Raw genomic sequence first — 22,997 nt, forward strand, 5'->3', positions numbered from 1 at the left:
CTGGAGCCGAGCCCCGCCGCTGCCCAGGAGCTGAACCTGAGGAGCATCGTGCAAAACAACTACAACATGGCCAGGGTGGGCGGCGGCCGGGCTGCGGGACGGGGGAGATGCGGCGGCCGGGCTGCGGGACGGGGGAGATGCGGCGGCCGGGCTGCGGGACGGGGATGCGCGGCCGGCTGCGGACGGGGAGCGCGGCGCCGGCTGCGGACGGGGAGATGCGGCGGCCGGGCTGCGGACGGGGAGGCGCGGCGCCGGCTGCGGGACGGGGAGGCGGCGGCCGGGCTGCGGACGGGGAGCGCGCGGCCGGCTGCGGACGGGAGGCGCGGCGGCCGGGCTGCGGGACGGGGGAGGCGCGGCGGCCGGGCTGCGGGACGGGGGAGATGCGGCGGCCGGGCTGCGGGACGGGGGAGGCGCGGCGGCCGGGCTGCAGGCGCACGGGAGCCCTGCCGGGCCACCGCACCCACCGGGCTCCGTCCTAGATCTCCGGCGTCTGGTACTCCATCTCCGTGGCCTCCAGCAACCTGACGCGCATCCGCGAGCACGGGGACCTGCGCGTGTTCGTGCGCCGCCTCGAGTACCTGGACAACGGCAACCTCAAGTTCAACCTCCGCTTCAGGTGAACCCCAAGGGGCGGGTCCTCCGCTTCAGGTGAACCCCAAGGGGCGGGTCCCGCGGGGTCCCGGCTTGGGGCGCTGTCCGCGGGGGAGGGCCGAACTGTGCTCCAGCTCACTCTGCCCGCTCCCAGGGTGCAAGGGCAGTGCGTGCCTGTGACCATGGTCGGCCAGAGGACAGGGAAGGACGGGGAATACATCATCCCCTGTGAGTGACCGCTCCCCGTCGGCCCGGGTCTCGGCCACGTGCTGGTGACTTCCGGGATGCACACACACACCCCTTGACCCTGAAGTGAGGGACACAGCCCGGTGCCGCCCCGCCAGGGGACTGGGGGAGCGGGAGGGTCTGGGCCCGGCTGAGCGGATCCTGCGCCCAGACCAGGGCGACAGCCGGATGCAGGTGCTGGAGACGGACTACAGGCTGTTTATCATCTTGTACCTGGAGAACACAGAGGGCGAGACAAAGATGCAGGCGCTGGCGCTGTACGGTGGGTGCCCGCCCCGCTGCCCCCGTGCACACCCGGGGCGGGGCCCCCAGCATGCCACATGCGTGGTCCCCTCTCTGTCCCCAGGGCGCATCCCCCAGCTGAGCAGCCCCTTCCTGAGGCGGTTTGAGGGAGCCTGCAAGAGGTTCGGGCTGGACCCCGCGACCATCCTGCCCCTCAAGGATCAAGGTGGGCTCCCAAGTGCAGCACACCGGGAGGGGCTGGCCGGTCACCCCTTCGCAGGACGGGCGGGGGTGTCCCAGGTCGCTCCTTAGCTCTCCTGCTCCTCAGATAACTGTTACCAGGAGCGCTAGAGTGGCAGCTGGACCATCCTGTAGGTGAGCCGCTGGCTGAAGCGGGCAGTGTGGTGGGGAGGATCCAGCTGGATGGGTGGCCATGGGCCCCGCCTGGAGCTGACAGCCCTGTGATGCCCGCCCCATCCACTGGCTGTCCCTGAAGAGGCAGCCGAGGGTTCGGGGCTCGGTGCCAGCAATGCAGGGGTCAGGCCCATCCACTGGCTGTCCCTGAAGAGGCAGCCGAGGGCTCGGGGCTCGGTGCCAACAATGCAGGGGTCAGGCCCAGTGTCCGACAGTGGCCATGGGGCAGCGTCTTGCTTTCTTGCAGCCCAGGGCAGCGTCGTGGTCAGCCAGGGCCACTCGCCCACCTGGCTCGGGACTGTCCTGTGCCTTCAGCAGGACCCTCAGCTTCCGCCGCCCTGCCTTCTGCCTGTCCCTGGACCTCTCAGGTCCAGTCCAGGGTACCCCCTGCCCCATCCTGCTGCGCGACCACAGCATGGCTCCTGGGCACATCTGTCTCCCTGCCACGGACTCGGCCGCAGTGACCCTGGCTCCTGAGCGCTCAGAGACAGCGGGAAGCCTGGGGTGTGAGAGGCCGGGCCCCCAGCCGGGTGGTAACTGCGGCCACGAGCCATGCCCCCACCCTCGCTGGGGATGGAGCGGGTGTGGCTTCTGTCCAGGAAGGCCGCCCCCCAGCCACCGCTCAGCGGACAGCAGTCCCGCCCGAGACCATCAGTCAGCGGCAGGGCCAGTGAGGACGTCGGAGCCAGTGTCGGGTAGCGTGGAATGTTCTATTGGGGTCTCAAGGCCCTCGCCAAGGGTGGAGACAGAAGCAGCTTGACCCATGCTTGGCCATGTCCATGCAAGTTCTCTTGCCTGTGGTCGCTCCGTGAGAGATGGCCACGGTCGGCCTGTAGGCCTTGCAGGGTAAACACAGACAAGTGAGGAGCCTGTCTGGGTCAGAGGCTCTCAGCTCCTGTCCAGCGAAGCAACAGCGTCCCTGGACGGTCACCTGGGAGCTCGGCCCCGGGCATCGAGCGCTGGTCGGCCGGGCACCGAGCTCAGCCCTGGGCATCGAGCACAGGTCAGCCGGGCACCGAGCTCGGCCCTGGGCATCGAGCGCTGGTCAGCTGGGCACCGAGCTCGGCCCTGGGCATCGAGCGCAGGTCAGCTGGGCACCGAGCTCGGCCCCGGGCATCGAGCGCAGGTCTCCAGCTCGGGGAGGGACCCGTGAGAGGGTGGACAGACTGGATCACACCTCCCCCACACTATGTCGATCCCACCCTGTCAGACAGGTCAGCCCCAGGTCCTTGCCGCCTGCACTGGACAGCACCGCAGCCGAGCCCGCGTCCTGGCCACTCTAAGGGGGACACTCCCCCCAGCAGCTCCCCTCCCCACCCCCTCCATCCCTGGACTCACAGGTGGCTGTGAGCTCCTCACCTCTAAATAAACTGTATAACCAAAAATGTAAAGTTGAAGATTGTATATACAATGTGTCAGGACAAGAGAGTCAGGCGGCCTGGGGCGGGGACAGTGTGAGGCCGAGGCCAGGGCGGGAGTCTGGGCGACCCCGGGTCCCAGTCCTCTGCTGAGCACGCCCACACTGAGTACCCGGCGACACACATGGCATCTGTGACCACACTCACCGTGCCTGAGCTTGAGGCGGCACTGGGCTCTTCCAGGTGCGTGGCGGAGCACACCCCATCCTCCCTCCCCCGCTCGGGGTGGCACTGCACGCGCGGCCGCCTGCGGCCTGCCCCTGGCATGGCTGACTAGCTTGGCGGCTCCACATCTCTTCCTGCTGCTGCGGGCCCTCAGGGCTGCCAGCACTTGTCCCCTGCTCCCCGCAGGACCCCCGTGTCAGCCCTGCCGCCTCCCTGCCTCTGCAAGCAAAGGCACCCCGAGGCTCCCCGGGGTGACGCAAGTGACCAGGGCTCTGCCCGGGTCAGTGGCAGGCAGGGGTTCTCCCCACCCAGGGACATTCAGGGGTCAAAAGCAGGACGGTCCGAGTCCAGGGTGGACAGGAGCACAGGCCATGTCCCAGTGTGTGTCCGCCAGCACACTGTGCTGTCCCAGCTTCGCTTTCAAAGCCGCGCCCAGAGCTAGCCAGGAAGCCCACATGGACACAGAGGGTGACGCTGGCCAGGCCCTTGGGGCAAAGACACAGAGGAGAGCACGCGACAGGAGGGAGCTGGAGAGACTGGACCAGTGGGACCAGATTGACACAGCAATCCCACTGGCCACCACTGCCTGGTGACTCCTGGAAGGTCTGCCCCCACCCCAGAACCGAGCGACGAGACCCCTGCTCAGGCTAGCCCGGGGACAGGAACCTGCTTGTCATCTCCCAGCATGCTATGGGACCCCACCCCCGGCCGGTGGTCTCAGAGAGCCATCCAGGCATCTGGGCAGGGATACCTCTGTCCCATGCCCCCTGATCTTGGCCTGTACCCTGAGTTTAACCCCATAAGGGGATGCAGAGTCAGGACTGGACATGACCCAGAGCATGCGGAAGGGGCAAAGGCCCGATGCCCCAGGCTGGAGGAGGTGCCCTGGGGCTAGGAAGACTCCCCTGGGTTAAGGTGGCCCCGGTCCCTGAACCTCCCCGGCCCCAACGTCCCTGGCCAGGACCCTGCCACCCCCAGAAGGCCTCTGTGGGATTGGGGCCAAGGGGGTGGCCTGTCTGGGTCGCAAACAGCTGCGTGTGCTCGGGGCTGGGGAAGACAGACACACAGCCAGGCAGGGACCACACAGCAGGGACAGAACACACAGACGTCATCCCCAGGCCCCTGGGATGGAGGAGGGAGTGGGGTTCTGGCCAGTGCGACACCCAGGAGGAGCTGCCACGGGCAGCAGGCACACCCCGGGTATGCACTGCCCGCTGGGCGGTACCTCATCTCCAGACACCCGCGCCCTAAATGGGGCACCTGGGTTTGATTCGGGCCCCCCTTCTGATCCACCCGACAGCTCAAGTGGTTGGGTTTGTCATCGACATGGGGGACACAGATGGAGCTTCTGGCGACACTGGGGGAGTGAAGCGGCAGGTTGGCTGTCCCACTCCATGCTTCCTGAGAGCGACCCTCCGCATGCACGGTGCCCACACTCCCGCCAGCAGTCAGGACCCTGCACGTGGACAGGTGGAGCCCAACTCCCCAGAGTCCGGCCCCCTAGGCAGCCCAGGGTTTCAGGCAAGGAGGCCACCTCCTCCTGTCAGCCCCACCCTGCCCCTGCCAGGATGAGACTGGGGCTATCAGGCTGCCCTGCCAGCCAGGGGTGGGAGGGATGGCTGCGGGAGACGGGGTGGAGGCAGGGAGCAGGTGTTGCCCGAGACTCCCAGGCAGAGGCCCAGGGCTCCCAGCATCCTGGTCTGGCTTCTATGTGGACTTGGGGCACTGGGGGAAGGGTGGGGGCCAAGGAAGGGACATAGCCATTGCTGGAAGAAGTGTCACCCCCACCGGTCCAGAAACAAAGGACCCCCACAGAGCCGGGGAGCCAGTGGGCTCCCCTCCCAGCAGCCTGCAGGGAGCGCAGAGGGGTGTGGCCAGGCAGGCAGGTGGCAGGAGTGGACGTGCCTGGAACCTGGCCACTGGCTGCTCTACCTGCAGGTCCCCTCCCAGGGCGGTGGGTGGCACTCACCCAGCAGCTCAGCCGTCCTGCTGGGCTGATGCCTCTACTCAGCTTGTACTTGACCAGGTAGCCGTCAGGGACTGCCTGTAGCAGGCAGAGCTGGCTGTGGCTCCGTCTGCTGGAACAGAGCTGCCTCAGTGTTGGGCCACTGGGCCCCAGGGGTGCCCGCCCGACCCTGGGGTGCTCATCCAACCCGGGGGTGCCCGCCCCCAACTCCCACCTGGGGCTGGCCACCGGTGCCCGCCAACCCAGGCCCTCAGTCCAGGGTGTACTTGTCTTTCGTCTGCCTGGTAGGCCACGACAGTCTCGCTGGCACTGACCGTCTTCCCTGTGGCCAGAGATAGGCGCTCCGTGCCAGGGCATGGCTGGGGCCACTCCCGCCCCCTCCCCTGAGAGTGCCCCCAGAAGCCCTCAGGCCGCCCCAAGTTTGAGAGGTCTCGGATTACAGGGGTGACAGGATGACACAGGCGGCGTGGGAGACGACCTGCAGTTTTTACGCCCAGGTTAGGAGTTACAGCTGAGGGTCCTCCACAGACAAGTTCACAACATGTGTGTGAGTAGGGGCTGACACCTCCGTGGTTTGGGGAACAAGAGAGAGGAGAGGGTCTGATAGCAGAATTGGGGGGCAGTGTGGGCTCACCCCTGTGGGAGTGCAGTCTCTGCTGGCCCCCCGAGCACTGCGGATGGAACAGGCCTGGCTGGACACATGTACACGCAGAAGCCAACACAACCAACCACACACACACCCCAGGCACACAGCCCCACGCTCCCCAGCCCAGGCGCCGGGGCCAGAGCCCTGGCGTCCTCCCTCCTCCGACCAGGCTCGGGGACGCGCTGAGGGCAGGGAGGGGACAGGGAGCAGGCAAGGGGACGCTGGGTGACAATGTAACAGAACAGATGAGCCCAGGGCCTCCTGGCCCACACAGCCCAGGGTTGCAAGCCACTGCCGCTGGCTGAAGCTGGTATGGCAGGTCCATGCCCCCTGGGGTCCTCTATGACCAACCTTCCCCGTGAGGCTCCCAAGGGCCACGCGACACACCATCTGCAGTGACAGGAATGACTGACCTTCACGGCCTCCAGCTGGACGCTGCAGGAGCCAGCACCCACCCGGACGGCAGGCACAGGGCCGGGGTCCAGCTCCAGCCGAGTTCGGAACTCGAGAAGGGTGCGTGGAGCAGGCCTCAAGAGGAAAGGAATGGGCCACCAGGATTCCAGGATCGTCCTGGACCATGTGGGAAAGCTGTCCGCTTTATGTATACAGAGCCAGCCAAACTCTGCTCAGACTCCACGTCACGGTCAAGTGGGTGTTTCTGAGGATAATTCCGCCCTTTGTTTCACCTAAGGCAGGACGTTATCCATCCTGGTGGTCAGGAGGTTCTCAATAGACGTGTGTGTCAATCAGTAACACATTCCTACCACAATCCTCATTCTACGGCTTAGTCTTGAATCAGCTAAGGGAGGAAATGCATCACAGAAGGAGCTAAAGATCAAAGAAGGAGGGAAAGAATAGATTCCACTGCACCTGGGGACGGAACACCCTTGGTTAGCGTATGGTCAAAGGGGGAGTGAGCACCCTAGATCAGCAAATTGTCAAGGGGGCAGCCGTGACAGCAATAATGAAAGGCTTTTTGGCTAAAAACGGAATCAGCAACATCAGCTTCCAAGCTCCCATTGATATTAAACAGTAACTCTGCAGAGGCAGACAATGCCTAAATAGATTACAGAATACTCAGCGGGGTTGTCCGGTGTCCATGCAAAGGGAGGCGGAGCTGCGTTCAGGTGTCGTAGAGACATCCGCCCGGCCCTGCCATGCAGCGGGAAGTTCCTTGTGGCCCTGCCTGCAATGGAACAGTACTCCACACACCTTCCTGTCTCCCACACCCATCACACGGACCCCAGCAAGAGGTGCAGCCCTCGGCACCCACAGCCCAGGGGCACATTCCTGGAGCCACAGACAAGAATGGGAGCTGAGGCCAGGCACCCCGGCATGGCAAGAGGGCGGCAATGCCCGTGACTGCCCAGCACAGCCCCAAGGGCTTGCCAGGAGCCCCAGGACTCCAGTCTTCTACAGCAAGGTGGATGTGAGAGCAGCAACCCACAGCCAGGCCCATCCCACAAGGCAGGGCACAGGCATGCCGCTGGGAAGCACCCGCCACTACCAGCTTCAGCCTGGGCACTGCTGGCCAGCCTGCCCAATGTTGGAGGGTACATCCATTTGTCAGCCTGTGGCTCAGGGTCCCTCCCTTTAGCAGGGGCCACAGGAAGCAGGGGGCTATGGCAGCCCACAAGCACAGCCAGAGGTGGGCGAGCAAGTGCAGGGAAGCCTGTGGGGACACCAGGTGGACCCCCAACAGGTGACCAGGGGCAGGTGCTGGGCATTCACCCACAGCAGCCAGCGGCACCACGGCCCCGGCCCAGCCCTTGGCCTGTGGGCAGGACCAGTTCAACTGTTCCCCACCACAGGAGTGAAGCCCCAGGCAGCCTCGCCCAGCAGCTCCAGCCTCAGGGCTTGTCCCCAGGGACAGCTTCTGGCAGGACCACACAGGGTGGCAAATGCACAGCTCTGCGCCATGTGAGCCCGAGGATGGTGGAACTGCACAGGTGAGCCCCAGGAGCCTGTGGAGTTCCACGCTGGACTCCCCCACATTCGTGCACCTTACACGGGCCGAGCATCCTGACACAGGTGTGGGCTGCAGCCACCACAGGCCTGTACCTGCTTGGCCTAGGGCAGGACAGCAGGGAGCAGGGGTGTGTGACACAGCCAGTTCACAGGGAACCCCAGAGGCTGTCAGGTACCAGCCCTGGCAGTGCAGAGAGCAGGGAAGAACAAAGGAGAGACTGCAGGCACCAGATACAGGATCCGACCAGGGTCACTGCTGCCCCGGCCTTGCCCCACCCTCAGCACCCTCTGATAGGGCTGGCAGACCCAGGCACCCTCGGCAGCCTCCGTGTGCCCCCTGCACCCTCAGGACAGGGCTGGCAGACCCCAGGCACCCTCAGCAGCCCCCAGGATGGGCTGGCAAATCCTGGGCACTGCTCTCCAAAGGCAGTCTCAGACACAACAGCCCCCAAGGAGCCAGGGCAGCAGTGTCCCTGAGCGGCACCACCTGGCAACACATGGACACACAGACCGACCCCACACCACTGGCAGGGGCTGTGGGCAACATCACCCCAGGGCTTGATGGGCACCCAGCCCGACCACAAGAAATAGGGCCGACTGTTACCCCATGGTCCACCCTCCCACCCCCAGGCCCAGATGGAGCTGGGAGCCCATACACAGGCCCGGGGTATGCACCCAGCCCAGGTGTGGTGGGCATCCAGGCAGCATACAGCTCCCTCCAGAGGGCAAGCTTGCTGCCCAGCCCCTAACCTCCCTGGACGCTGTGTCCACCAGGCAGTGGCTGGGTCCTGCTTTTCGGGGGGGGGGGCAGTTGCTACTCCAGCGAGTAGCACGTGGTGGGCGTGCCAAGGCCACAGTGTTGGCTCTGTCAGCACACCCACACACCCTGCCAGGAGCACGTGGTGGGCACAAGGCCATACAGTGCTGTGGACTGGCATACCCACACACACCCTGCCAGGAGCATGCATGCCAGCAGGCCGGTGGGTAGGCGAAGACACGGCAGAGGCCACAGCCAGACCCCTGGGGCACAGGATCCTGAGGACAAGCCCACCGCTGGTGCTCGGGGTCCTCCTGAGACACCTCCCAAATCTACATGGTGGGCAGTGGGGGGCTGCCAGGGCAGCAGTTCCAAGCCCATACTGCATCCTATGATCTGGCCCTGAAGACGGGCTGACCTTGGGTTTGGGGTCTCTAGACCGGGGCACAGGACAGCCCCTGGCTGCCTCTGCTGGGAGGGCTGGGTCTCCTCACGCACACGGGACTGGCCCCACCTGTGCAGCCTGCACTGAGAGCTGGGACCCCAGGTGGGCTGGGGGAGGGGTCAGGACCCTATGCAGGGAAGACAGTGGCCCAGACCATCCACTGGACCCTAAGATCTGCTGCCCCACGCAGGGCTGGGCTCCGTAGGGACCCAAGATACCATGATGGCAAGGACCAGTGCGGAGGCCACCTGTCTGGGCTGCTCACACCACACACAGCAGCAACGTGTCTGGGCAACACAGCTTCACCTTTAATAACCTGCTGCTCAGGCCAGAAGGCAGGGCCAGCCAGGGCTGGTGGCGTGGGGCAGGGGGTCCAGCTGGAATAGAGGGTGTCTGGGTGGGCAGGGCCGGCCAGGGCTGGTGGCGTGGGGCAGGGGGTCCAGCTGGAATCGAGGGTGTCTGGGTGGGCAGGGCCGGCCAGGGCTGGTGGCGTGGGGCAGGGGGTCCAGCTGGAATTGAGGGTGTCCGGGTGGGCAGGGCCCGGCCAGAGCTGGTGGAGTGGGGGCAGAGGGGTCCAGCTGGGCGGGACCCACAGTATGGAACTGAGGGTGTCTGGGTGGGCAGGGCCCGGCCACTAACAGACCAGGAAGTCGGGGAAAATGCTGTCTGTCTCCTCCCTCAGGGCCAGGCCCAAGCCGCCAACGTCTGAGCCCCACGGCTCCAGGGGGCCATCCGGGAGCTCCTGGGGGCCAGGACCAGGCTCTGGGTCGCTCGGGAAGCCTGGCTCCATCCCAGGCACCAGGCTGCTCCTAGATGCCGCCCAGCTGGGGGCACCACGGCCTCTGTTATCCAGGGACCCTGCGAACAAACACAGCAGTCACCAAGCCCGCCCGCGGCCACCCTGCCTTCCCAGAGGCCCTTGTCGAGGCGGGCGGCCCCCACAGGACGCCCCAACCCCGAGGTTCAGGCAGCCAGCACCCCGCTGGCCAGCACGCTGGCTCACACACTTGTCTGCAGCCACTCTCTCCTCGCCCTGCCAGGACACACAGCAAACGGGGCCTGGACACAGCCCCCCACTCACCCAGCCACCAGTCGGGGCTAGCGGTCAGCAGGAAGGACGACCCCTCCTCAACATCTGGGCCTGGCACAGACCTAGAGAAGAGCAGGTCCGAGTGGCCTGCAGGGTCCCCCTGGGGCACCCCGCAGCCCTACCTTCTCTGCCCCGCCCCACCACGGTCCCCAGGGCCAGCTCAGCAGCCACTCATCCACAGCCATGGAGGCCAGAAACCCACCGTGCGGGCCACACCATATGACAGCCCGTGCCCACCCAGCTAAGACGGCCAGGTGGCATGCAAAGGCACTCTCACACACCCGCCGCGGGGAGACGCACCTGGCACTGGGCACGCGCGGCAGGGCCAGCTCGGCCTCCTCAGCCTTTCTCCCTGGAGACGCAGCACCCCTGGCCCGCAGCGACTGCCCAGCCGGGCCCTGCACACCCGGGGCCTCTTCCCTCGCCTCGGAGGAAGCCAGCTGCCCCAAGCTGGGCTGCCAGGGTGCGGGCCTCGGTGGCTGGCCAGGAGTCAGGCCTTGGGGCAGGGGCAGCAGAGAGACCAAGGCAGGTAGGTCACCCCTGCCCTGCCCCCTAAACCAAAGGCCCAGGGAGAGGGGTTGGGGGCCAGCCCTGGGACCATGGCCGGTTTGGACCCGGCAATCTGGGGGTGAGGGGAAATCTCCCTGCAAGATGCCCGTAGCCCTCAGCTCCTCCCTACACCCCAGTTCCTGAGAGCCTCTGGGGAGCGCAAACCCCATACCTGACCCTGGGGTCCCCCCAAACCTCACAGCTCTGGACAGCCAAGCTCCCCACCCCTACCACCCAAAGCACGGCTCCCATGCCAGCCCAGCCGACGACACTCACCGGGGCTGGGGGACAGCACGTCCAGCCCCTTCACCAGGCCCGGTGTGGCCTTACTCTCCTCTGTGCCCAGCACTGCATCCAGGTGCGGGTCCTGCCGCCTAGACACGTGACGGGGTGCTGAGCACCCGGGGGAGCCCTGCCTGCCTCCCTGACATAGCACCCTATCTTGGACCGCCCACTGCCCACCGACCCCTCCCAGTGCCAAGTCTCCTCAGCCCCTCCATCCCAGGAACGCCACATGCAGTCACAGGCCCCGCCACCCGGCGGCCTGCACAGAGCGCCAGGGCCAGGGATGGGCCCAAGCCTGCACCCTGCCACTGCTGGGACCGCCCTCCCTGCTGCTGTCCCAGGGAGGGCCCCAGGAGGCACTGACGAGGTGTCGCCGGGAGCGTCCGCCTCGGAGCTGGGCTTGGCGGCTGGGCTCTGGCTGGCCAGGGTCAGGTGCCGGATGCTCTGGCACCATGGGCTCCACGCGTCCTTGGCAGAGACGGGAAGCTGCAGTGTCTACACACAGAAAACAGCTGGTGACACCCCAGTCCCCCCCACCCCCGCAGCACCCAAGAACCCAGCCGGACACCAGCTGGACGCCGACAAGGCATGGCATGGCAGGAGGCTGGCAGAGGACCAGGGACTCCCCACCACCTGCGGTGCCACGGCCAGCTCGGCTGCCCAACGTGCAGGGAGCCAGTAGAGCCGAGCTCATCTTGGAGAGGACCCAGATGTGCCCCAACGCCGGCAGAGCCTGGGGACCCCATGCACAGGATCTGGGGGGACTACCAGCCCTGAGGAGGACAGGGAAAATGGGGTGTGGGGGGGTGGCCCACGGGGAGACCCTGGTCGGGCCGGGCCATGCGCCCACTCACGCCAGGTTGCTCCCAGCCGGACGCCAGGCGCCGGGCCAGCTGCAGGAACTGCACGGCCATCTCGAGCACCGACGCCATGTCCTCGCGCCGGCCCTCAAACTGCGGCAGCAAGGTCCGCAGCCGCTCGCAGCTCGCCGAGATGCGCTTCCTGCCGCAGGACAAGGCGCGCCTGAGCGGGGGACTGTGGGCTGCCCCGTGGGCTACCCCGTGGCCTGCTCCACGGCCTGCCCCAGGAGAGCACTGCCACTGACCTCGGCACCCCACCCAGGCCCATGCATGGTCTGTCCCGTGGCCTGCCCTGTGGCCTGCTCCATGGCCGGTCTGTGGCCTACCCCGTGGTCTATCCCATGGGCTGCCCCGAGGTCTGCCCTGTGGCCTGTCCCGTGGCCCGTCCCGTGGCCTGCCCTGAGGCCCGCCCCGTGGCCTGCTCCATGGCCGGTCCGTGGTCTGCCCCGAGGTCTGTCCCGTGGTCTGTCCCGTGACCTGTCCCTGAGGTCTGCCCCGTGGCCTGTCCCATGGTCTGTCCCTGAGGTCTGTCCCGAGGTCTGTCCCGTGGTCTATCCCGTGGGCTGCCCCGAGGTCTGCCCTGTGGCCTGCTCCATGGCCGGTCCGTGGTCTGCCCCGAGGTCTGTCCCGTGGCCTGCCCCGAGGCCCGCCCCGTGGCCTGCTCCATGGCCGGTCCGTGGTCTGCCCCGAGGTCTGTCCCGTGGTCTGTCCCGAGGTCTGCCCCGTGGCCTGTTCCGTGGCCTGTCCCTGAGGTCTGTCCCGTGGCCTGCCCCGAGGCCCGCCCCGTGGCCTGCTCCATGGCCGGTCCGTGGTCTGCCCCGAGGTCTGTCCCATGGCCTGTCCCGAGGTCTGCCCCGTGGCCTGTTCCGTGGCCTGTCCCTGAGGTCTGTCCCGTGTCCTGCCCCAAGGTCCGCCCCGTGACCTGCTCCATGGTCTGTCCCGTGGCCCACCCCAGGCGAGCACCACCACCGACCTCGGCCCCCCGCCCAGGTCCACGCGCAGCCTGCAGCGCCCACCTGCGCTCCCTCTCGCTGAGCACGTTCCGCGGGAGGCCCACGCAGGGACCCTTGGCCGCGGCGGCCCCGCCGGACACTGCACCCTCCGAAGTGGAAACGCCGCGCGCGGAGGAGCCGCTGCTGAGCCGGCCGGGCGCGCGGGGCTCCACGAGCCCCGAGAAGGCCACCAGGAGCCCGGAGGCGGTCTTCGGGGAGCTGCGGGAGGACAGGCCTGGGTCACCCGGAGCCCAGCGCCCGGGCAGCGCGGGCACGGCCTCAGCCGCTCACCTGCACCCCCGGAAGACAGAAAAGCACGGGGCTCCCGCGTCGGGTTCCGGACTCCAAGACGCCATGGTGCGAGCCACTACACGGCACTGGCCCACGCACGCCACGCTGCGTCCACGCTGCGTCCTCCTGCAGCCGCTGCGTGAGCTCTGGTTGGTCGGCACAGGACATGCGCCCCGCCCCACACGTGCGCCCCGCCCCACACGTGTGCCCCGCCCCACACACGTGCGCCCCGCCCCATGGACGTACACCCCGCCCCACCGACGTACGCCCCACCCCACACACGTGCGCCCCGCCCACCGACGCGTGCCCCGCCCACCGACGCGTGCCCCGCCCACCGACGCGTGCCCCGCCCCACACACGTGCGCCCCGCCCCATGGACGTACACCCCGCCCCACCGACGTACACCCCGCCCCACACACGTGCGCCCCGCCCACCGACGCGTGCCCCGCCCACCGACGTGCGCCCCTGTTCCCCACGCACGCCCCCTCTGCCCCGCGGCCTGCTCCGCCGTCGCCCCGGGAGTGCCCCCAGCTCACCAGGCCCCCCGCTTACAGAAGGTGCCAGAAGCTGGTGAGTCCTGCCCCGGCGGGGGGCGGCTCGCGCAGCTCCGGGTGGGCTGGGGTCCCGCGCCCACGACCCTGGGGGCCGCAGCCTGAGCACGGCCCGTCGGGAAGGCCCGTCCCGCTGCTCTGGGGTCCAGGGCGCAGCGCTGTGACCCCAGGCTTAGCCACGGGCCCGCAGCCAGGGACACAGGAAGGCACGTGGCCTCAGTGACCCGCCCTGGACCCCTCCCCGGGGCGCTGCCTGCCCGCTGCCCCGCGTGTGGGTCTGGCCCCGGCCAGGGCCTGTGCTGGCCAGAGGCCCGTGTTAGGGGACAGCGCGCTGCCCTGGCCGTGGGAAGGGCTTGAAGGCCCCAGCATCAGCACGGCGCTGGCTGGCAGAGGGACAGCCGCGGGGCATCGGGCGGGCTGGGCTGGGGGCGCCAGCAGCCTGCGTGACCCTGAGGTCATGCACATCCCGGCTGCCCGGGGCTGGGCTCCGTGCGGCCTGGCCCTCTGCTGCCTCAGAGGCTGTGCGGCACGTGCGAGGAGACATGGTGGCCCCAGTGTCCCCAGGCAGGGCTGAGTCTGCACAGGCCACCGGGTGTGGGCCCGCGCTGCCGCCACCGCGCTCCGCCCTGCAGCCTGGGGTGTCGTCCTGTGGCAGGGCGGGACAGCCAGGGGACACTGCCTTGGGTGGCCAGCAGCACGGCCCGCAGGCGCACAGGGGCAGGGCAGGAAGGGAAAGGTGTCATCTCAAGACTGGCAGCAGGAGGGAGTATGGGGGGAGGCCCGGGAGGCGGGGCCCCCTGTCTGCACCCCTGCTCCCTGAGCTGAGTCCGTGGTGCAAGCACTTGGGTTTTCAGAGCTGGGAGCCGTGGCTGTGGAGGCCCCTTCTCGAGGGTCACTGGAGGGATCAGAGATCGCTGGGTGGGGGTTCTGGATCCCGGAGCCTGGGGTCCAAGGGATTTGGCACCTGTTCTGGCCACCTGCTGACCCCTGGGCAGAGCCAGGGCCCTGGGGTGGCCCAACAGGGCTGACCGGGGTCCAGGCTGGGGGCCTGGGTCTTCGGGGCCAGAGCCCGAGCCCAGCCCAGTGTCTCCAAGGGCATCTGGACTACAGAGGCACCAATGCCGCCCAGCACACCTCACCCTCGGGCCGTGCATCCTGGCAGCTCAGGCTGGTGGCCAGTGGGCACTGTCAGCAGCTGAGAGGCCCGCCCCCGCGTAGGGTGGGCTGCCTGGGACCCAGCGCCTGCCGTTCCCGCTGGCATCGCCCCACCCGTGTGCACAGAGCTCCCTTGTGAGCCCGGATGCCTCTCAACAGATGTGGCAGCTGCCACCCGCCCACATCGCACGGCTGGTGTCACCTGGGGACGCCCGCCCACACACAGCCCCGGAAGCACTGGGCTTTTCTGCCGAGGTCAGCAGCCAGGCTCTGCGGCTCCTCTCTGGCTGGCACCCGGCCCGGGGCACGCTCGGACCCTGCCTGGCACTGGCCAGGCTGCCCACGCTCACACAGACACGCACCAGGGTGTCTCTGCACCCATCTGTGAGTGCGCGTGTCTGACCTGCCGAGAGCCGTGTCCCCTTCACGCTGCTGGGCAGCTCAGCCTACACAGGCGAGGGGTCACCCCTAAGCCCGGGTGCGCGGTGATGTGTTCATCTGGAAGGCAGAATTACAAAGAGGGGAAACTGACAGAGGAAGATCCCAGCCGCTGGTTCACTCCCCAAGTGGCCGCAACGGCCGGAGCTGAGCCACCCCAAGCCAGGACCTGGAGCTTCTTCCAGGTCTCCCACATGGGTGCCGGGGCCAAGAGTCAGGGCCGTCCTCCTCTGCATTCCCAGGCCACAAGCGGGGAGCTGGATGGAAAGTGAGCAGCTGGGACTCAAACCAGCATTGCACGTGAGCCTAATCTGCTTAGCCACTGCTGGCCCTGAGTGAACTCCGAAAGGGACCCTGGTGTTCTTCCCTGACCTTCCATGCCCACCCCAAGGGGCAGACTCCCCTCCAGGATCAGGCAGCCGTGACTGGTTCCGTCGGGGGCTGGGGTGGGGGCCCCAGGCCTGTGTTCTTGGTGTTCGTAATGCAGGTGGCTGCCAACAGAGGTACCCTGTGTGGTCAGAAGGCCACTGCCCACTCCTGGCCAGTCCTGGAGCCTCTGCTGTGGGTAGGGGAGCCTGTGGGGCGGCGTGGAGTGGGGAGGCAGTGCTGGGGGGAGTATTTGCAGGGAGGTGATGTGGGGGGAGCGTTTGTGCGGAGGTGATGGTTGACGGTGGGCTGGCGATAAGTACCATTAAGGTGCCTCCTGCTCTGGCAGTGCTGTGTTCACGCGGGCCCTAGGGGAGCTGCTCGCGCACAGCAGCCTGGGGCGTGGCCTCGGCCAGGCCCGGCTTAATGGATGTCCGGCTCTTTGCAAGGTCTGCTTTGAGTGAGGCTGTGCCCGCACACATGCCCGGGTGTCCCTGCAGAGACGTGGCATGGAGGAGGGTACCACTGTCATGTCATCAGCTGCTCCAGGGGCTGGCACTAGGGCAGAGCGGGTCGAGCTTCATCTGGGATTTGTTCAAGTCCCGGCTGCTCCACTTCTCATCCAGCTCCCCGCTAACGCCACTGGGAAAGCAGCAGAAACTGAATGCTCGGGCCCTGCACCTGCCTGGGAGACCCGGATGGAGCCCCTGGCTCCCAGCACCAGTCCCGCCCAGCCCCGCCGTTGCAGCCGACGTGGGAGTTCTCTAACACTGCTTTTCAAATAAAACAGTTCCTGCAGGCCGCCCGTCTGCCCGCTTCTGGCGCCTCTCCTGCTGTGCCCGCTTCTGGCGCCTCTCCTGCTGTGCCGTTGGTAGCCCTGGGGGGCGGATCCCTCAGCTCACACCTGCTTCACCCCTCCGGGTCCCATCTCGGCCAGAGCCTAGCTTGTCCCACCCTGTGTGGGTGGCGGGGGTCACAGCTGCCACTCCCACTGACCACTCTTCAGCCCTTCCTCCTGTCTGGTGCTGCGTCTGTGGGGTGCCAGGCCCCTGCACCCCGGCTCTGGCTGCCAGCACCTCCTGCCAGCCTTATGCCTGGCTTGACACCATGATGGGGACGGGCATCCATCTCTCCGCCAGATGCCCGTGGCTGGCTGACACCCCCAGAGATAACCAGTTGGCGCCCGAGTCCTGGGTCTGGTGCGGGGATCCCATGCCAGCCAGGGACGTGTGAGAGGAGGCTCGAGGTGTCCCCAGGGCCCACCTCTCGATGGGACCATCTGACGTCTTGGGGCGTGGCCTCGTCTCTGGAGGGCAGCTGTGGGCACTGGCTGCTGGCAGAGGCCCCCTGCCCCGGTGCCTTGCCAACTGACCTGTTTTTCTCGCAGCCCTTCTGCGGCCCCGCCGTGGCCCCAGTTCCAGCAGCCAAGCCTCAAGCCATGGCGCATGAGGTGCTGCAGCTGTCCAAGGCTTGGCAGAGCGCTCAGTCCAGGCTGGGTGGCCATGTGGGGAGGGACTGGCAGAGGTTGGCACTCCAAGTCTGAGTATAGCCACACTTCAGGCCCTGTGGCTTGGCCAAGTGTGGCCTCGGGGTCCCCGACTTCCCCCAGGGCCCTTGGGTCATGTGGGGAGGTGGCTGTGCGAAGGGGGTGAGGTGTGAGCTGTGCCCCCTTCTCCCACAAAGAGCCCAGGCCCTGCTGGAGGAGCCGCCAGTCCCCCCTGCTGTGCTGGGGGGGTCACTGCAGTGCGCCCCCATGCGGGAGCAGCTCGTCAGCCCTGCCACTCCTGCACCAGGCTGTGGTCCAGACCGCCGGGAGCCCTGGTCCCTGGGCAGTGTCCACATGGGCTGTGGCCCTGCTGGGCCAGGGAGGAAGCTGCCACAGCAGTGCCTGAGGGGATGGGCAATTTGTCCCCTGTCCCTGGCCGCCTGCAGGGACTAGGGACACCCAGTGCCCAGACTGCGCCTCAAGGCCAAGGTACCAGAACCGGGTGTGGGGCAGGGGCTGCAGTGGACAAGGACATACAGTGGACAGGGACATGGCAAGGACACACAGTGGGCAGGGACGTGGCGGTGGAAGCCACAGCAGCACGCCAGTAGAAGCGTTCTCTGTGCAGCCTGAGCCACCTGTTGAGATGGGAGGGCAGTGGCAGGGACAAGGCCCACACCGCCACTCGAAACACTTCCTGGACAGTCACTGCAGGTCCCCTAGCCCTTGGAGGAAGTGCTTCAACCAGCACCTGCCGCTCACCACGGGTGGGAGCTGTGGGGACACTGCGCGAGGAAGGGCCGGGAGGGCTGCTTAGGGCCACTGTGACCTGGGGCCCCGCTGAGTGCCCCCCCAGCCCTCCACATGGCAGGGAGCCGAGCGTGGTCAGCAGGCTCCGACGCTGGCTTCTGCACCCCCACCCTGCCCTTGTGCTGGTCACTTCTTCAAGGACACGCGTGGTCAGGGCAGGGGGAGCCCCTACCCTCGGCACCTGCCCACACCCCCAGCCTGGAAGAAACCAGGGAGACTCAGCCTCAAGCACGCCCCTGGCAGGACCATGAGGGGGTCACCCTTCCCAGGCGGGGTCTTTGCTGTTAAGGGGCTGGGGGGACATGCCCAGCCCTGGGGCACAGGCTCCAGGAGGGCAGGGAGAAGTGCCCCCACATGCGTCCTGCAGGGGCTGCTGGGGGACAGTCAAGTCATGACCAGGACCGAGCCGGGGTGCTAGCCTGAGGCTTCTACCCCGCGGAGCCCCAGCCCCCTCTGCTTGCCACATGGGGCGTCGGCTGCCCCCGACAGGTGCTGGTGATGCTCTGGGTGGTCCGGCTGCTGCCCCGGGGGCCCAGAGACGTGGCTCTGCTGGCAGTGTGGGTGTGACCGTGGCCGAAGCCAGCCTGGTGGAGACAGGGACAGGAAAGGCACAGGAGCCTGGGAGACGCCCGCGCGGCCTGGCCAGGACCCCCAGGGACCCGGGCTGTCTGCACGCCCCTCCTGAACACTGACTGGGGACTCGAGGAGGGGAGTTTGCCTCTGGAGCCCCCAGCCCTGAGCAGCCTGGCCCAGGACTGTGGTCCTGGCGCTGCAGGGTCGGGTAGGGGTCCAGGGCAGTGAGGACAGAGGCCACTTGGGAGCCTCCTGGTCCCCCATCAAGCACTGGGGTTGCTTTGGGGTGAGCCCTGTCCCCCACCCAGCCTGCAGGTGCCCAGGCTGGCCAGCCGGGGGTCACAATGGCTGGGGCTACTAAGCTTTGCAGGGCCAGAGTGGCTGGTGCCTGGTAACCCCCCCACACACACACACAGTGGGGCATAGTCAAGATCTGCAGGTGGCAGTGGGCAGGGGGTGCCTGGAGACTGGGGAGGGGGCTGAGGCTGCGGAAGGCTTGACAGGGACGGGCAGGAAGGGGAGAGGGCCGGCGGGGGGCACCTGCTGGCCGGCGGGAGGGGCGGAGCGAGGCGCGCGTGCCTTGGCGGGGGTGCCCGCGGCCGAGGGGTGCCCGCCACCCGCCTGTGCCCGCAGGAGGCCCAGCGCCAGCGCGGAAGCTTCCTGGACTCGGCCGCGGGCGCAAGATGAGCGACAGGGATTCGGAGGTGCTGCCCCTGCCGCCCCGTTACCGCTTCCGGGACCTGCTGCTGGGCGAGCAGCCCCCTCCGAGCGACGACAGGTAAGGACCACCCGCCGCTGTCCGCGGTGCTGGAGGCCGCGCCCCGCGCCCTCCAACTTCGCGGGGTGGGGCCGGGGCCAGGCGCGTGACGCGTGACGGGGAGGGAGCCGTGGCTGGGGAGCCCTGTGGGGTCGGGCCTTCGGCTCTGCTGCGGCCCCCGGCCCGCAGCCCTGGGGACCTGGAGAGCGCCCGGGCGCCCGCGGCTTCATGGCTTCTCCCAGGGGCTGTGCCCTTGAGCGCCCGCGGCCGGAGCTCTGGTGAAGGGCGGGCGGATCGCGTGCAGAGCGGTAAGCCCTGCACCGAGCGCGCGGGCAGCGCTTCTCCGCAAACAGCCGGCTCGGTAAACACGGGCCCTGGCAGCCCCCGGCTGGCGCGTGCGCGGCGGGTCTGGGCGGCTCTCCTGCCCGCCTGGGTCCCGGGCCAACCTGCACCTCCCACCCCCGCCCCATGCAGTGGTTCCCGTTTCCCCCGTGGAGCACTTAGACTGGAAACTGTCAGAACACAAATTGAGCTTTCAGAAGAATCCCCCGCAGACGCCACAGCGGGCGCCCCGTGGTCAGCGGGCACCAGGGTCAGCATGTGCCAGGATCCACACCCTGCCCTGGGCACAGCGGGTTTGTCAGTGCGCGCCCGGTCCCCGCTCCACTCAGGGCAGGGGCAGGACAGCTGGAGGCCAGTTACCGCGTGGCTTCAGCCGGGCAGTCTGCAGCAGGAGACGGCTCACTGGGGGCCTGGCGGGCACCGTGTCAGGGCCCGCAGTGCCCATGTCTCCTGCGCATGGGCACCCATCTGGTCACAGAGGCCTCCCGTGTTGGACAGCAGGCAGTGGCCACCTCAAGAGACTCCATGGCTCTGCTTCTGCCAGAGACCCAGCAGCTGGCATCGGAGCCTGCTGTTGGCCAGGGCGTCTGCCTGGGGGAGTTGTCCGTATGACAGGTGCCCACGTGGGTTTGTACCATTGTCCTGTAACAAGCATGAATTCACCGCCCAGTGGCCTTTAGACAACCAGCTGAGCACCTGGGCTCCCTACAAGTCCCTACCTGCTGGGGGCACCCCCACCTTCTCCAGTCTCCCAGACTACTGTGGTGTAGGGACAGGCATGTGCTGGCCAGCCCTCTCGGGGCCCTCTTGGCCCGCGTCTGGTCCTGGGCGGGCATGAAGGACAGGTGGGGTTGCCAGGCCCACCGAGCGTGCACTCCAGGTGTGAGGGCGCAGGAGAGGGTCAGTTCACCACACGTACCTTGATGGCCCCACTGTCCCAGGTCCAAGAGCTCCTCCCATCGCCACCTTTCTCACCCAGGCCACCTGTGCCAGCCTCGTCATCGACTGTCGGAGGTGGGAGCCCCGCCCATGGCTGCACTGAGCCGGGCTGGGGGGGTGGCCTCACGCTTGATAAGGGAGAGGGCCCCAGGGCCTCAGTGTACCCAAGAGCTCCCCAGGGGCCCTGGCAGCCTCTGTGGCACCCTGTCTGGCATGGGCAGCCCAGGCACACAGTGCTGCCGGGTCAGGTGACCCCACTTAGTGCTGGGCCTTTCCCCAATTATCTGTGGGTGGAGTGTGGGGAGCTGGGTCGGTGGCCAGGTCACTGGGAGAGCCCCGCTGCCACATGACCATTCACCGCCGAGCAGAGCCCCTAGAGGGCGCAGCTGAGGTCGCCTGGACCTCCCTGGCCAACGGTTTAGTGTATGGCCACACCTGCTCCTGGTGCCCTGGCAGTGCATCAGGAGGGGGTGCCAAGAGGCGGCCAGTGGGTTGGGGGTGCTGAGGCCCACTGCCAAGGCCCTTGAGGGCCTGCACCCGGCTCAGCGCTGTCTGGGCTGGGGGTGCTCAGCCCACCTGACCCATGAGGGCAAGCCCAGGAAGGGCTGGGGGGAGGCCTCTCACTCAGGACCCGCTGCCCACACCCGGGGGCTGAGCCTGTGGCCTACCCTGACAGCTGCCTGGTAACCTGACCCAGCAGGGCACATTCCCGCGAGTGGGCACTGCTGGCCCGTGTTGGCCCTTGGGGTGGGGTCACTGTCACCACGTTGGCTCCTTGCTCAGGATCCCCACCTGCCTGTAGGTGTCCTCAAGCAACAGGGTCATGACCCTGTCCCGCACCCCACCCAGATGACCCCACCAGTGGGGGTTTGCCCTGGCTGGGGCGCTTGACCTGAGCCCACAGGACACGCTCTGGCTCCCGTGGCTGCAGGAAGTACACAGCACGGCATTTCTGTGGCCCCTAGAAGCTGGCCCTCTGCCCTGCTCTCTAGAACCCACAGCCTGGGCCGCGGCACAGGGAGGAGGGGCTGGGGCCCTGCCCAGGCGTCAAGGAGGCTGCTGGGCTCCTGACCCACCCCTGCAGCCACCAGCAGCTCTTCCACGCTCTGCTGGCACACGTGCTTGGTCCAAGGCGCTGGCTGTCGTCGCCGCCAACCTCTGACCTTGGCCTCCCAGCGCCAAGGGAACAGGGGCAGTGTCCATCAGCATGAGCAGCACGGGGAGGGAACCAGCAGTGAGGCCGCTCAGCTCAGCCCAGGAACTCAGCCTCTCCCACACTGGCAGTCACCCCTGGAGGGTCTAAGCCAGCAGGGCCTGGGTTCGATTCCACAGTCTGGTCCTTCCTGCTCCGCAGTGCCTCTGGTCCCCAACTCTGCGGAGACCACAGAGGTACACGCACCTGCTGAGTTGGGAGACCTCACCTGCGTCCAGAGCAGACCACTGCTGCCTGGCACTGGGCCGCTGGGGACCAAGCCTCCACCACCACGTGCTGGCTCGGGGCACAGGGTTGGGGGGCTGCAGACTGAGCCCCCACCCCAACCCCCGGAGCACTCACACCGGGCCAACTGGTGCCCGCCGCCCAGGGCAGGACAGAAGGGGTGCCCTTTTGGGTGGGGGGCACCTAGGACGCAGTTGGTAAGAACCATGGATGGCGCCCCCTCCCCCGTCCCAGCAGCTCCTGGTCCGAAGGCGGGTAACCTGCCACTGCCCCCAACGTGCGCCCGTCCTTATTGCGCTGCGGGCCCCCACCCTCCCGGCACCCCCGCCCCGGCCGTTCCACTGCGGCGGCTCGGGGAGCGCGCGCGCGCGGAGAGATGGTTGCGCCCGGCGCCACCCCCGCCGCTCCAGCCGCCGCCGCGCCGTGCGCTCCCGCAGGATGGCGCGGGCCAAGCTGCCGCGCTCGCCGTCCGAGGGCAAGGCGGGCCCCGGGGGCGGCCCGGCCGGCGCCACGGCCCCCGAGGAGCCGCACGGGCTCAGCCCGCTGCTGCCGGCCCCGGGCGGGGGCTCCGTGGGCAGCGACGTGGGCCAGAGGTAGGGGCGGGCGCGGGGCCTGGGACCCCGCAGGGCGGCCGGGAGGGGCTTCGCGTCCGCGCTGATATCCTGCACGCATCGCTCGCACGTTCGCTTGCCGCACCTGCGCGTCGCTGCAGCAAGGGAGGGGGTCTGTGGGGCCCAGGGTCCAGACCTGCCAGACCCTGGGCAAGTCTGTGGGAAGCCCATTGTGCCCCTGGAGGCCGAGCGCGGCTGGCCCGCGTGAACCTTGGGGGAGGGAGTGCTGGGCACACAGTCCCTGGGTCAGGCAGGGCTGGCTTCTGGGCCCCCACCTGAGGTGGGGTGCAGAGTGGGGTCCCCTGGAGGGCCCAGCGACATGGGGCATGTCCAGGGCCAGCCCTGGTGCCCTGGCAGCCAGCGTGCAGGAGGCCGTCCTGGGGCAGGGACCCCAGTGGGCTGGGGGGCAGCGTCCAGTTCCACAGAGGGGCTCCCCACACCTGCCCTGTGCCAGTGCCTTCGCCATGCCAGGAGCTGCCCTGGGAGCTGTGAGCGACAGGGTGAATCAGACGTGGCCTGGTGTGGGCACAGGTCGTGGGCAGGGGCCCTGCGCCTGCTGGAGGGGTGCGGGAGCCAGGCCGGGCTGAGAGAGCTGGGTTTCCTGAGGCCCTGGCCCAGCAGGGCTC

General features: G+C 68.0%; 3 protein-coding genes across 9 annotated transcripts in view; 2 read left to right on the forward strand and 1 right to left on the reverse strand.

The window, feature by feature from the left end:
- Positions 1–24: 24 nt before the first annotated feature.
- On the forward strand, positions 25–1,410 carry LOC121172549 (epididymal-specific lipocalin-9-like). Its single transcript, XM_041004618.1, has 6 exons — positions 25–75; positions 480–616; positions 746–819; positions 989–1,099; positions 1,184–1,285; positions 1,388–1,410. The coding sequence occupies exons 1-6, from the start codon at positions 67–69 to the stop codon at positions 1,408–1,410; spliced, it is 456 nt and encodes a 151-aa protein (XP_040860552.1). The 5' UTR covers positions 25–66.
- Positions 1,411–9,472: 8,062 nt separating this feature from the next.
- On the reverse strand, positions 9,473–12,970 carry SOHLH1 (spermatogenesis and oogenesis specific basic helix-loop-helix 1). Its single transcript, XM_041004619.1, has 8 exons — positions 12,906–12,970; positions 12,639–12,833; positions 11,617–11,764; positions 11,127–11,257; positions 10,754–10,851; positions 10,229–10,424; positions 9,920–9,990; positions 9,473–9,696 (listed from the first exon to the last, which is right to left on the reverse strand). The coding sequence occupies exons 1-8, from the start codon at positions 12,968–12,970 to the stop codon at positions 9,473–9,475; spliced, it is 1,128 nt and encodes a 375-aa protein (XP_040860553.1).
- A 5,972-nt stretch (positions 12,971–18,942) lies between these two features.
- Positions 18,943–22,997, forward strand: part of KCNT1 (potassium sodium-activated channel subfamily T member 1) — a 30,477-nt gene continuing 26,422 nt past the window's right edge. For 4 of the 7 annotated variants that reach the window (XM_040962857.1, XM_040962859.1, XM_040962861.1 and 1 more), the window contains exon 1: positions 18,968–19,062. In XM_040962857.1, coding sequence (XP_040818791.1) covers positions 18,968–19,062 — 95 coding nt within the window. Of the gene's footprint in view, positions 19,063–22,198; positions 22,354–22,997 lie in introns of those variants that run through there. The other 3 variants (XM_040962855.1, XM_040962856.1, XM_040962858.1) reach the window with 2 other exon arrangements.

Source organism: Ochotona curzoniae, unplaced genomic scaffold, assembly GCF_017591425.1.
Source record: "Ochotona curzoniae isolate NIBS_2020 unplaced genomic scaffold, NIBS_Ocur_1.0 scaffold_3208, whole genome shotgun sequence".
NCBI classification, from domain to species: Eukaryota; Metazoa; Chordata; class Mammalia; order Lagomorpha; family Ochotonidae; genus Ochotona; species Ochotona curzoniae.